Source organism: Alexandromys fortis, unplaced genomic scaffold (assembly GCF_014885135.2).
Source record: "Alexandromys fortis isolate MF-2015 unplaced genomic scaffold, M_Fortis_MF-2015_v1.1 scaffold_159, whole genome shotgun sequence".
In the NCBI taxonomy this organism is placed as follows: domain Eukaryota; kingdom Metazoa; phylum Chordata; class Mammalia; order Rodentia; family Cricetidae; genus Alexandromys; species Alexandromys fortis.
Genome location: NW_026068031.1, coordinates 1,640,780 through 1,653,426, shown reverse-complemented (window position 1 = coordinate 1,653,426; position 12,647 = coordinate 1,640,780). Strand labels below are relative to the sequence as shown.

Below are 12,647 nucleotides of genomic sequence, written 5' to 3'. Positions count from 1 at the left end.
CCTTGCCTGGATGATAATAAGCTCCCAGGTGTTGCTGGTCTGACGACCTGGCATTCAATGGCAAGGTAGCTGAGCGGTCCCCTCCCCTTCTCTCTCTGCCTCAGGAATTCTTTCCACCCTTAACAAATACTGACAGCCCTCAAAGCTATTGTTCTGAGCATAACAGGTGGCATTAATCTCCTAATGATGTGCTCTATTCGAAATTAAGACAAAACTCAGCTTATGAATGCAGCTCATGAATATACAGGAGCACACTGAAGGCCCTGTCAAATGTCATGTAGCCTCTGGAAAACCCCGCTGTATGCTCGTGAGAAAATGAGAATGAAAAAGGCGATTCGTCTTTTAGTGGCACCAGGAGAATAGCTTTTGTCAAAAATATTTATTTAATTATGCCTGTGTGGTCATGTGCAATGAGTGCAGGTGTCCTCAGAGGCCAGAAGAGGGCATCGGATCTCCTGGTTGTAAAGCCAACTGTGGGTGCTGGGAACTGAACCCTGGTCCTCTGGAAGAGCAGCAAGTGCTCTTAACTGGGGAGCCATTATCTCCAGCCTATAGGGGAAGAGGCCTGATGCTCATCTCTGGATACTACTCGAGAGCAGCTTTTGTAGAAAAACTAACTTCCCTTGCCTGGAGTCTGTCTTCATTCTGGGTCTCTGTTATAGGAAGCTCAATGGCTTTAAGCTTAAATGAGAAGGATTTGAAACCTTAGGGTCACTGTCCCAAATGTGAGTGATCTTTGAAGATCCAGATCACAAGAAGGGTAGGGAGGTGACGGAATCAGGACTGAGGAGATTAGGGATCATGTCTGTGGCCTCTGCGTCCTCTCTCTTCTCTCTGTTACCTGGGTTTCCTAGCTCCTCTGTATACAGGACTCTAGAGCTTTTGAGTTTATGAATCCATTCAATCCAGGTGACCAACAGAGCTCACTGCTTTCAAGTTCCAAGTCCCTTAAAGGTAGACTCTGGTGACCCAGGTTGGAGTTAAATTAGGCTTGGGATAGCAATTACTTGACTCTTCCTGAGCCTTCCCATTTGTGCTCAGTAAGACTGTCCCACAGGGCCCCCAGTGTGTGAATGGAAAGATGAGCATCCTCAGGGAGGGAGGACGGGTCACGTTTGGAGGGTAAGGTTCAAATGGTTCTATATCAGAGTCTAGAAACCTGTCCTGCTCATCCCACTGGCTCTGGGACTGTGGGCAAGTCATGGACTCATTCATAACTGGCACCAATTGGCAAGGCAGTGACAGGGGCATGACTGGTCCCAACTTAAAGGACTCTTCCAGAAGCCCCTGAGCTAATATGTGTGGAAGAGCTTTGTGTTGTGCACCCAGCAGAGTGATAGGGTTCATGATAAACTATAAAATGCCATATTTTCCCTCAAGGACTCAAGACTCAAACTGGGGAGATGCTAAGACTCACAATACAGTAAGAGTACTGCAGACTTCTCATGGCGTGCTAACCAAACATGAAGCCCAGAGGATCCACACGGTCATGGAGGGGTCAAGAACTGACTGAACACTTCCTGTGGGCTTAATGCTATGTCCTGTGGCTTGACACTCCTAACCCTAGCTGTCACAGCAACTGTGCTGCAGGGGTGTTTCTCTGTCCATTTATTTATCCACTTATATTTGTATTGACTGAGAGAGACACAGTCTAAGTAGCCTTGGAACTTTCTGTGTAGACCAGGTTGGTTTAAACCTGCAGTATTCCTTCTGCCCCTGTCTCCTGACTGCTGGGGTAACAGATATGCACCCACATATCTGGCCTGTCGTTGTCCATTTTATAAGTAAGCTAAGGCTCAGAGGGGTAGCTCGTTCTATGACACACAGCTGGTGCTATCTGTTGTTTGGATATGGCTTGTGTGTCTGTGAGACTTTGTGTGCTGACATTTAAAATCCTTCGGGAGATGTGGAGAAGTCAGAGATTGGATGGCTGTAGCATTTAGAAGGAGCCTTTGGAAAATGGCTAGGATTATTAAGTAAGGACAGGGTCAAGCTTCCTGATTGGTTCTTGGGGGTCAATAAGAAGAGGGAGAAGGGGTAAAAGAGAAACACATGCGATCTCCCTGTTTCACCTATGGATTTTGGTAGCAAGAAGGGTATCATGAGATGAGTCCCCAACAAGTTGCACCCCCAGATCCATGAACCAAAATAAACCTCTTTTCCTTACCAAAGTCCTTACCTCAGGCTTTTTGTTATAGTAACGAACATCTGACAAAGACAGCTGGGATTGAAGTCTAGGCCCATCAGACTTCAAGACAAAGCTGGCTTACTCTGCAGTGCGGCAGGAGGGTCTTGGGAGGAGTGGGACGCTGGCCGGGCTGAAATGTAGGTTGGCGGTGTATGGCATGGTGGAGGTGGCCATAAAAGAAACCATGAAAACAAAGACGTAGACACAGCGTGAGGCTGGGGTGAGACTGTTGGGTTGGTGGTAGGCTGCCATTGGCCATGCATGTGTGTCACAGCTGGCAATGGAAGACCTCATGCTCCCACTTCTTATTCCTTCTGGGCAGGTGGTCATGCAGGATGGGTTAGGCTGGGCAGTGGGGAGGTAGAGCCCCGGCCGGGAGCTTTCCTGGGGAGTTCAGGATCAGCTGATGTCCTTTGGGCACTGGGATACAGATGAGGAAGAGGAAGAAGAATGGTCAACTTAACAGTGGCCTGATGGATTGATGCAATGACCTGGCAACCATTTAAGGAATGTACTTGGTTCCAGGAATAGTGGTGGCCCACGCAGGACTCTACCTCTCGTGGGACAGATAAAAAAATCAACAAATGAGCTAACACATGTCCATGTAGTGCCGGTTAACGACAATGCTGTGACCAGACAAAAAACAGAGGCAGAGAGAGAATGAAGCAAGTAGATACCAGTGGGCTGGGGAGGGCTTCTTGGAGGAAGTGGCATTTGAGCAAGACCCATAGGATTCTGGGTTGATGAGCTTGCGTCTTCCAGGAGATGAAGAATTCCATTACCTTAGGAGAACCCACATGCATCGCCTCAGATGCCCTATGGCCCTTATCTCTATTGGGCAAGACCAGTGCATGTGGAGTGTGGGTGCATGCAGCTCCCCGCTGGTCAGCCCAGCAGCAGGGGGAGGGAGCCTGGCTCCCAGCAGCACCCTCCTTTCCCTCTGCTGCCTCCCTCAGAAGCCCCAGGTGCTCCTGTTCTCCCTTCCTCTCCTGCCTTGACACAGGGCCAGTCTTGTAGAGCCCCTTCTGGCATTTGCTGTGGCCTCGTCATTCTGCCTGACTTAGTTTTACCTGCTCCAGAGAGCTGTGACAGGGCTGCCGGCTGTGCATGTCAAGCTGTCTCTGGCCTCACTGAGGAGGTGCGGGGAGGGCCAGGGCCCTAAGGTGACCACCTTTAGCATCCTAGACACAGTGTCTGTCAGTGCCTCAGGGTGACGGCCAGAGTTTGCAGCTCCTCCGGGGCTTAGTTCTGCATAACGAGGGCATGGGGAGGAAGAGGAGGAGAGGAGGAGGAGGGAAAGGAGGACGGGAACTGCTACTGACTCTCCATAGCAGGGCTTGGGCTAGGGAGGTAGCGAGGAGGAGGGAGGTGGAATTTCATTTTTTTTTTCCTTTTCCAAAAAGACAAGCTGAGGAGAAGACAAAAGTGATAGTTTGGCAGGTGGAGTTGATTGTGAGGTGCATGTATTTTGAGAACGAGTGCCACAGGCCTGGAGAGTAGGCCTGTCTACAGGGACGCCCCCAGAAAGATGTGAAGACTTACATTTGTGATTGTGTATGTGTGGGGGAATCCATCCCAGGCCTTTCCACCATGAATCCTCAGGCCCACTTCCCTTTAAGCAGATCCTGGGCTGGCACTCCAGACCTCTGCCCTGTCGTGTTCCTCTCCTGCTGACCTTCCCCTCTGTCCCCGAAGACTGCAGCCAGCCCTTTCCATGGCTGGGAGTTTACTGCTACCCATTAGCAACGCCTGACCTGGAGGAGGCTAAGGTGCGGCAGGAAGGCCGGCATGGGGCTTATGGTAGCTTATAAATAAGCCTTGCTCTTTTCTGGTAGCCGCTGTTTGGGATGCAGAGCTGTTGGCAGCCTTTCAGTCTTGTCTCTGTTACCCCTGAAGTCTTGTTTCTTATCACAGTCCCCCCTGGTCACATGACCCACACAGGGAGACACAGGGCTATGGTGGGTATCAGGAATCCAGCTCTAATTGACCTTGAAGGTTAAGGTCCCCAGCTGGAGGCCTGAGGTTGACCTCTTACAGGAGCCCACCCCTACTGTGAAGGTCAAACATGGTGGAGGAGGCAGTGTGAGCCCAGGAACCTGGGGGGACACTGTACTTCTACTCCCTGTCCCCCACCCCCAGGGTGCTCATCAGGTGACTAGCGTGTACAGCAAGCAGCGTGGTGTCTTCTACACTGTCAGTGAAGTAGAGAGGTGCTGTGTGGTGGAAAAGTAGAAATCCCTGTATTTGACGGATATGGGACTGCATCAGTTAGACTTGCTGTGGGAAAGCCCTGGAGAGAGTGGGATTTTAGTTTGGCTCACGGCTTCAGAGGGGTCATCCGCTGTTGGCTTTCTCCATTGCTGTGTGTCTGCGGGGAGTCAGACCCTCACGATGGCGAGAGTACATGGCTGCACAAAAAAATAGTTCCCCTCACGGTAACTGGGAAACCAAGAGGGGCGGGAAGAAGGGTGCTCAGGACAAGTAAAACCTTTAAAGATGTAACCCCATGTTTTCCCTACATAGTCCAGTTTGCTCCCCATCCTCCAACCCCCACCAGAATAATGCCGCTAGCTGAGGATTTTCATAGTCGGGCCAGGCCATCTCCTTTCAGTCACACGTCCTGTTTCTAGTCTGGCTCTGCATTTGGCAGATGAATGGCCCTGGGGAAGTTACTCCACTTCTCTGTTGCCTCTGTCCCCTATACAAGAGGACCACTATTATAAACCTCCTTCTTGGAGTTATTATGAAAATAATAGGACGAGCCGGGTGAGTAGCTGAGTGATTTGGGACAAGTTACCCGATCCCCTGGGTTTCCGTTGTCTTGCTTGTAAAGCAGGGTTGGCATGGGAACAGGGGCTGTGATGCAGGTGGTTCACGCGGGCCCTCAAGAGTGTATGCCCATGAGCTGAGTGGCTGTGGTAACAAGTGTCTCATGCTCAATGTCTCCTCAGGCTCGTGGCTCTGCAGGCGGCAGGAGGAGGCATGACGCTGCTTCTCAGGAAGACCATGACAAACCCTACGTGTGTGACAGTGAGTATCTTGTGTGCTGTGTCAGCCAGTCTTCCTACGCTGCCTTGGCAGCTCTGGGCCGCACCAGGCTTTTCTGCTTCCAGCTCTGGGTGGCCACATTCCCTCCTGTTGTCCCTGCTGTAGTGGGGCTCTGGGCACCGTGGACAGTCTGGCAGGGGACTCCACCCTCTCCGGCTGCCCTCCAGGATGCCAGGTCTTCTTTCTGGCTTTCCGCCTACGTTCTCCCACGTTCTCTGTCTCTTTCGAGACTCATCCTCCACATCTTTCTCCAGTTCAGAATCACAAACAAACGTGTCACCCTAAACTCTCCGACAAAGGTGACTGGCTCCCGTCACTTTCCATTTCTTTCCCTCTAATTCCATTTCTCTCTCCTCTCCTGTCCTAGGCAGGACTGGTTATGAATCTTTATATGACGATGGCTTGAATGGCCCTCGATTCATCTCCACCCTCCCCCTCCTGATTCAGAAATATCACTGGAAGAGTAGTTACCTGGCTTCTGGGTTAGAGTCTGAGGTTAGAGGCCAAGGGAGGGGGACAAGGAGGGACTGTGGTCACCAAGAAGGCAGTAGCTTTCTTTTTCCTCACGTGCCAGGGTAGGTTCCACAGCCGTGCCCTGTTGGCTGTCACTCCATTGCGCATTTCTGCTTACTCTATGGCAAGACTAGCCATCAGTAGCACATGCCTGGGGACCTTCCTTTCCCTTCTCATCTGCTATTGAAACCCAGAGCTTGGCCGCAGGGACCAGGCTGCTCTGAGAACAGCAGAAAGCTAGACAAGGCAGGGCGTGGCATGGTGGTCCCTCTGGGTGCCTCTCCATCTTGTCTGATCCTGCAGCTCTGCGAGGACAAAGAAAGCCAGGGGATAGTACATAAGGAGCACATGGGTGGTTCCTTCCCCCGGTCCCCTCACTGGCCTCTTAATTTCAAGATATTCTGTGCCCTGTGGAGATGACGTCTGGTGGGGTACATTTTGCCAGAACTCAAACTCCATGGCGTTCATTTGGCTGCTTAGTACCCCACGCAGATGGCATTCCCGAGATGTCTGCAGGTCGTGTCGCCATCCTAAGCAATTGTGTTCCAGGAAGAGAGGGGATCAGTGCCTGGGGTCTGGTGGCTTTTGGCAGGAAGCTCCAGCTTCGGTCTGGGCCTCACTTCCGAATGGCATTTACTTGGGTTCTGATATGTGAACAGCCCAAGCTTGCTGGTCCTTGGGAGACTGGGCAGAGGGTAGGATTTCCAGCTGTGTACGGCACCCGAATAACAGTGCCAGCTCTTGCTTTGAAGCTGAGACATAACTACTCCGTTTCTCTTTTAAAAAGCTGTTTCCCAATATGTGATTTTTCTGCTGTTACAGATAGTGGGATTAACTTTTTACTCTATTTCTGCAACTTCAGAAAAAGGTCTGATTGCGTTGATAGGTGATGGATTGTATGTCTGTGGCTGGGATGCGCACATGCAATGGCTTGTGTGGAGGGCAGAGGACAATGAGTTGGTTCTCTCCTTCCCCCTGTGGGTTCCAGGGATTAAACCTAGGTCATCAGGCTTGGTGGTAAATGCACTTACCAGCTAAGCCGACTCTCTGGCCTCTTTCTAGAATTTTTGTGGCGTTCCAAGGAGAGCTCCTGGCTCTCCTCTTGGCCTGGCTCCTGGCTCACTTCTTGCCTTGCTCCTGGCCCTCCTCTTCTGCTCAGAGCCCTTATATCATCCTCCTTTTTCCTGGCTCCTGGTTTGCGCTTTTAGCAGATCCTCTCCTCCAATCCCCCCAGCTTTATTTAGGGCCCCTTGGTGTCCTTGGCTGTTTTCTGCTCCCCTCCCTATAGGGCCACTTCCTCCTCCTGTTTCCCCTGAAGAAAGACTTGGAAGGACTCATCACAGGATGGCACCAGCTTTCCGGAAGTCTCTGCAGCTGCTTCCTTGACTCTGCCCACATACGTACCGCCTCCCACCCTCCCCCCTCTGCAAAGCAAGGTCTGTTGCAGTTTGCCCTTCTTCATTCTGGCTCTCTCAGGACATTGTGTGACAGCTTGGTGATTAATGGACTTTATTTTTATCTGGTGCCCTTCAGACAGGTGATCCCTAGGCGTAGAAGTGACCTTTGGAGAGGTCACGAAGCCCACCCCCTCACCCCTGAGTTGGACAAGAAATGCTTTTAATCATCTCTAATGCATCCTAACTAGAGAGGTGTCCGGTCGCCCTCCTTCAGCGTCCCATGGGATGGCGCTACCCACTAGCCGCCCTTTCTCCACCATTCCAGCTGTGTGTGTCCTTAGTGAGAGCTGGAACTGCTCTGTCTGCCACGTCCCCTTGTCTTTTGTGTCTCCTTCCCCAACAAGTCGGCATGCTCAGCATTTTGGTCTTGCATCCTCTGTATTCTTGCATGAACTTGGATCTGTCTTACTCCACAATCCCGGTGCCATCATCCTGCTCTGAACTCCCGTCTGGAAACACTTCTGCCAGAAGCGGCACGAGGCCAAGTAGCTCAAAGGATAGATATTTCCTTGTTTGATTTATCCACCAGTTCTTGGAATGACCCCCATTTTCAGAGAACACCCAAGTGCTCTGTGCACGCCGAACCACTTCCCGTCACTTCCTATTTGTCCAGCACTGGGTCTGGTCTCCAGGTGTAGACTCTTTCTCCTGAGGCATTTGATTATCCTTCTTCCCATAAATCACTCAGCGTTTGGCCCCATCGAATCTCAATAAGCAGATACAATAACGTGTGACTTCAATATACAAGATTCAATAAAGGCAAATTTAAAGACATTGCCCACTAGTTAAATTCCATTCTCCACAGACGTTGCGGTCCCTGCCATTTTTGTATCGTCTGTGGTTTGATTTGCATAATTCCCACTCCATCTTTGGAGTTATTTATGAAAATATTAGGTCACCTTGGACCGCAAACACCTCTCTCTGGATTTATGTGGGTTGGTAATAGCCATTTCTTTTCAGATGCGGTTGTGCCCCTTCCTAGTATGTGTTCTTGAATGTAGTCAATGCCTTTTGATGTTGGCGGTCCGGGATTCCTCCACACAATGGGTGGCTGAGATATTATCATAGCGGATAACTTCAGATGATAGAGGTTTACTTTTTGCCTTTCACTCAGCCATTAGATTTATTTCATCTCAGAAATACTAAATCATCTAAGTGTAATTTATTTTCTTCACCCAATCTATGGTGCGCTCGTGAATCCTTCATGTTCTAGCAACTAACCAATCTCTATTAATTATTTTGAAATTTTACCGAGCTGAAGGCTTAAAGTTCAGCTTCTCCATTATCTGCCTTTTGTTTCGGGAAAGGTGTTCATCCCTTTCAAAACAAAGCAACAGAAATGGGCTTTGTGGGCTAGACTGCTGGTGTCTGTGGGTCTGGACCACCTGTGCTGAACTAACCTAGACACTCATGAACATGTAGATTCCAGGCTCTCAGGGCAGACTTGCTCCATCGGAATCTCAGGAGTCAGCCTGGAGCCCACATGGTCCTGCACTTTTCAGGGGATTCATAAGCATGCTGATGTTTGAGGATGGCTGGTTCTCCTCATTCCAACCTGAGGACTTTGAACATCCAGTTCTTTGAATGTTCCCTGCCTGGCGCGCTCTCTCTCTGTCTCTCTCTCTCTCTGTGTCTCTCTCTCTGTTTCTCTCTCTCTCTGTCTCTCTGTCTCTCTCTTGTGTGTGTGTGTGTCCCTGTCTCTCTCTGTGTATGTATGTGTTATATGTGCACTTATGAGCCTGGCTGCATGCACATGTGGATACCAGAGAAGATAACAGATGCTCTACTTTGCTCCTTCCCAGCCGGGTCTGTCTCTTACTGAGCCTGGAGCTAGCCTAGTAGCCAGCAGGCCCCAGACATCCTCCCAATTGCAACTCCATACAGTGCTGGGGTTATGGGTGCCCATCCTGCCACAGTGTTTTACATGGGTGGTGGGATCAGGACTCAGACCCTTATTCTCATATAGCTTCTATTTGCTAAGCCATCTTTCCAGCTCCCACACCTAGAAATCTACAGCCCAGGATTCTCTAGGCAGCTGGATGCTGGCTTGCTTTGCTGCTTTAGCTGGCTTCCTTTAACCCTTTTCTTGGTTGTTCTTTCAGCAGTGACAAAGCTCGGCCATCCAGTCTAACACACAACGCTCCTGCACCTGATTTTCATTTACTCGGTCACATAAAGCCCTGCTAGTGCCATTATCACATGCTCTTGCCGGGGTGTTAAGTGGGGACAGACGTGAAGAGAATCCTTGGGTGTGGGCTCCTGGGATGTGTTCGGAGTCATTGCCTGAGTTGCTCAGCCTTGTCCTAAGGGCTTCCAGTTCTGAATTGCTCTGTAGCGTCCTTGTCTATCAGGGCAGGCTCCCAAGGAGAGATCTACTTTCATAGTTTCTTTGTTCAAGGAACATGACAGAGAAGAAGATGGTGGTGACACAGAACATTCAGTCTGCACATGGGAAGCATTCTGGGAGGGACAAGAAAGCCCCTGTGTTCTTGCTGGACACAGGGAAATTTTTTCAGTCTTGTTAGTGTGTGCCTATAGCTCGCAGGGAAGTGTGCCTGGAGTTTTGTGAAGACTGTCTCCCATAAACACCCCCCGCCCCCAGTAAGCTTGAGCCACAGAGACAGCTGGCTTCAATTTTCTTTGAAGAAACTGAAGGCTCAGAGAGGTGAAGGGACTTTCCCCAGGTCACACAACCATCAACAGTAACCCCAAGACACGGACCCTACTTCCTTAAGCCCTAGAAAAGTCACAGTCTAGGTCTGGTTTAGAGCATCCTCCTACCAGGGAGTTCTCCCAAACGCTGAGTGGGAAAATGTTTTAGAAGTTAGTTAAAAAACATGCACCAGTCAGATAATAATTGTAATTGAATAGAGTACGTGATTCCTAGGCTTTTAAATGTAAATCTATTAAAATCACACCACACTAGAACATTAGTGGGTGTTAGTGACTCATCTGAGTGTGACTCACCTCTGGGTCACACCTGGTGTTGACACATCAAGAAGGTCCACTCAACACCAATTCTCTGTTTGTGGGATCTTTGTCCCTGTAGATATGGCCTGCGACTTTCTAATGTCTACGCCGCAGGGTGATCTCTCTTAGAGACCCAGCTAGAGGTAGAGGTATCCACGTCCTTACAAGGATTTTCTTCGGCTCCTGCTTTGGAAGCGTATAGTTGGTTCATCATGGCAGGCAGGGCAAGATAAAGTTCATGTTGTCTCAAGGCTGTGGCAGCAGGCACCGGAGTCTGCTTGCTCACATTATAGCAGATCGGGGAACATGCTTTGGGTGACGCTGTGGGTAGACACAGTGCCAAGCTGCAACTTACCAGATCTGCTGCCCCAGTGACCCACTTTGTTGTAAAGGGTCCACATTTATCTCCCAAACAGTGTCACCAGCTTGGGGACCAAGTGTTCTGTGAGTCAGGGCTGGGTGGAGGGAGCCTTTCCCATTCAAACCGTAATGGGGTACAACCATTACCCCAGAGTAAGACCTGGGGTCTCTGCCTGCTCCGAATATCTGTTTTCCACTGTGTTTATTCTAGAGGGAGAAGGGGCTAGGGTGAAGTGGGTCTCCGTTCAGTTCTGTGAGTGACGGTCGCGTTTCCTCCTTGTGGGCTCTCAGAGATCTGGGCCTCCCTGATCGGCACCCTGTAGTGTGGCCTCCTCTCCTCCCACACAGCTTCCTAGTGAGGCTGTCTGCCCAGACCAGATGTCAGGAACAGAAAGGAGGAGTGCATTGTGGGACATCAGGGGGCGGTGGGATGGGTGACTGGGGGGTGGGCAGCCATAGGGGTCCTGGGAAATCTTCTTTCCCCTCAGCTCCCTTCAGATCACTGTGGTTTCATTTAACCCTGTGGCTAGCAGGGAGATTCAGATGACTATTTCTGTCTTATTAAAGTTTCCTTGGGAGGGCAGGAAGGCCTGCATTCTCCGAGGCTCATGTGTTATGTGCTTTAAACCGTGGCAAAAAAAAAAAAGCCAATAACTTGGCCTTCAGGCTTGCTGCCCTTCTGCAGTGGCTGGCCCATCACTCAGTTGTCTCTGGCTGTTATCTTGCAGATCCTTGGATGTGTGTGGGGGTGTATGTGTGAAGGGGTGGCAGAGGAGGCTCGGTGCCCCAGAAACTTGATTTGTGGAGCAGGGCCTATGGGAGGGATTGATCACTGGAGACGGAATGCATTTGTCCTCCCAAAGACGGGCCTGTTTAAATATGCAAATGCCGTTGTGTCTTGGACATAGGTGCCAGTGTTCCTGCAGGGCTGGCCAGAGGCAGGGTGAGGGAGTTTCTCTTTGATGCCTACTCACCACCTTGCCTGCCGCTGTTTCCTCTGCCCTGCTGCTTGACCCTGGCCTCCCTGCCCTCAGATGTCCTCCCATCCGCTCCTCTGAGCATGCTGCCATAGCCACCTGTGCCCTCTGGAATTGCCGTCTTATCCACAGGAACCTTTCTATCCATGGTGCTAAGTGGTTCTTTTCATTTCTGCAAGTAACCCTTTTCCTATGGAAATAGTTTCTGTGCAGGGAAGTCAGGAAGGGGAAGGGACAAAGTCTGCAGGTTTTGTAGGATTCGCTGTGGTTTGTTCCTTGCCTCCCCCCACTGTCCTCTCACCTTCCTCCCACCAGTACAAGTGAATGATATCTGTCCGTGTCAACAGGTAAGTTTCTATGGCAGCAATCCTAGGGCTCCATAGTATTCCACAACGAGGACGTGCCACAGCTTATGATGGTTCTGGTGTGTGCGGTCAGTAGTCAACTTGTGAAATGCGTGGTTTGGAATGTGTTCACTATTAGCAACATTGCAGCTTTTCAGTCACACAGTTTTGTCTTAGCAGATACTAGCTATACACAATAATGGTTTCATTATGGCGCTTTTCACAAGGGAATAGAATGTATTTTGAAGGTGTCCATCTCCTGTTACCCTCTCTTGTTCCCCTTCTCACTCCCACGGATCCATTTTCTCCTTTCAACTAAGTTCTCTTCTTCTTCCGTATCATTTCCTCATTTTTATTTATGTTTGCTGACCCAATGAGTTTAATTAGGGTTGCCTACCTGGCCTCTGGTAAGGAGTCATTACAAAAGTATGGGCACCTCATAGGGCTATACCGCTAAAGAAAATGCTTTCCCCGTTAGTGTCGCTCCATAGGGAGGGGTGGGTTCCTACATGCTCTTCCTCCATTCACGATAATGGACCCAGTCTTTGTATAATGCTTTACTATTTCCTCAAAGCAGAACTGTGAGGTCAAAGGGCCTGGTGCTAGTCTGTGTATGTGTGTGTGCCAGGTGAGAGAGCTGGGGAAGAACACTACCCTGACCGGAATGAGATGTCTGAAGCCATGCTGAGGCTCTGCCACTTGCTGTCTAGGACTTGGAGAAGATGGCTTGTTTTGGGTGTCATGTCCTCTGTGTGCAGTGGGAAGGGCATCTGGCTGTGACGACATATAT

General features: G+C 50.1%; 1 protein-coding gene across 9 annotated transcripts in view; it reads left to right on the top strand.

Moving 5' to 3' along the window:
- The window catches only part of Dpf3 (double PHD fingers 3), a 273,140-nt gene that overhangs the window by 162,750 nt on the left and 97,743 nt on the right, over positions 1 to 12,647 (top strand). For all 9 annotated transcript variants that reach the window (XR_007595761.1, XM_050164585.1, XM_050164583.1 and 6 more), the window contains one exon: positions 5,140 to 5,218. Coding sequence is in view for 8 of the 9 variants with exons in the window: in XM_050164585.1 (XP_050020542.1) it covers positions 5,140 to 5,218 (79 nt within the window). In the remaining variant the exon portion in view is untranslated. The remainder of the gene's footprint in view (positions 1 to 5,139; positions 5,219 to 12,647) is intronic.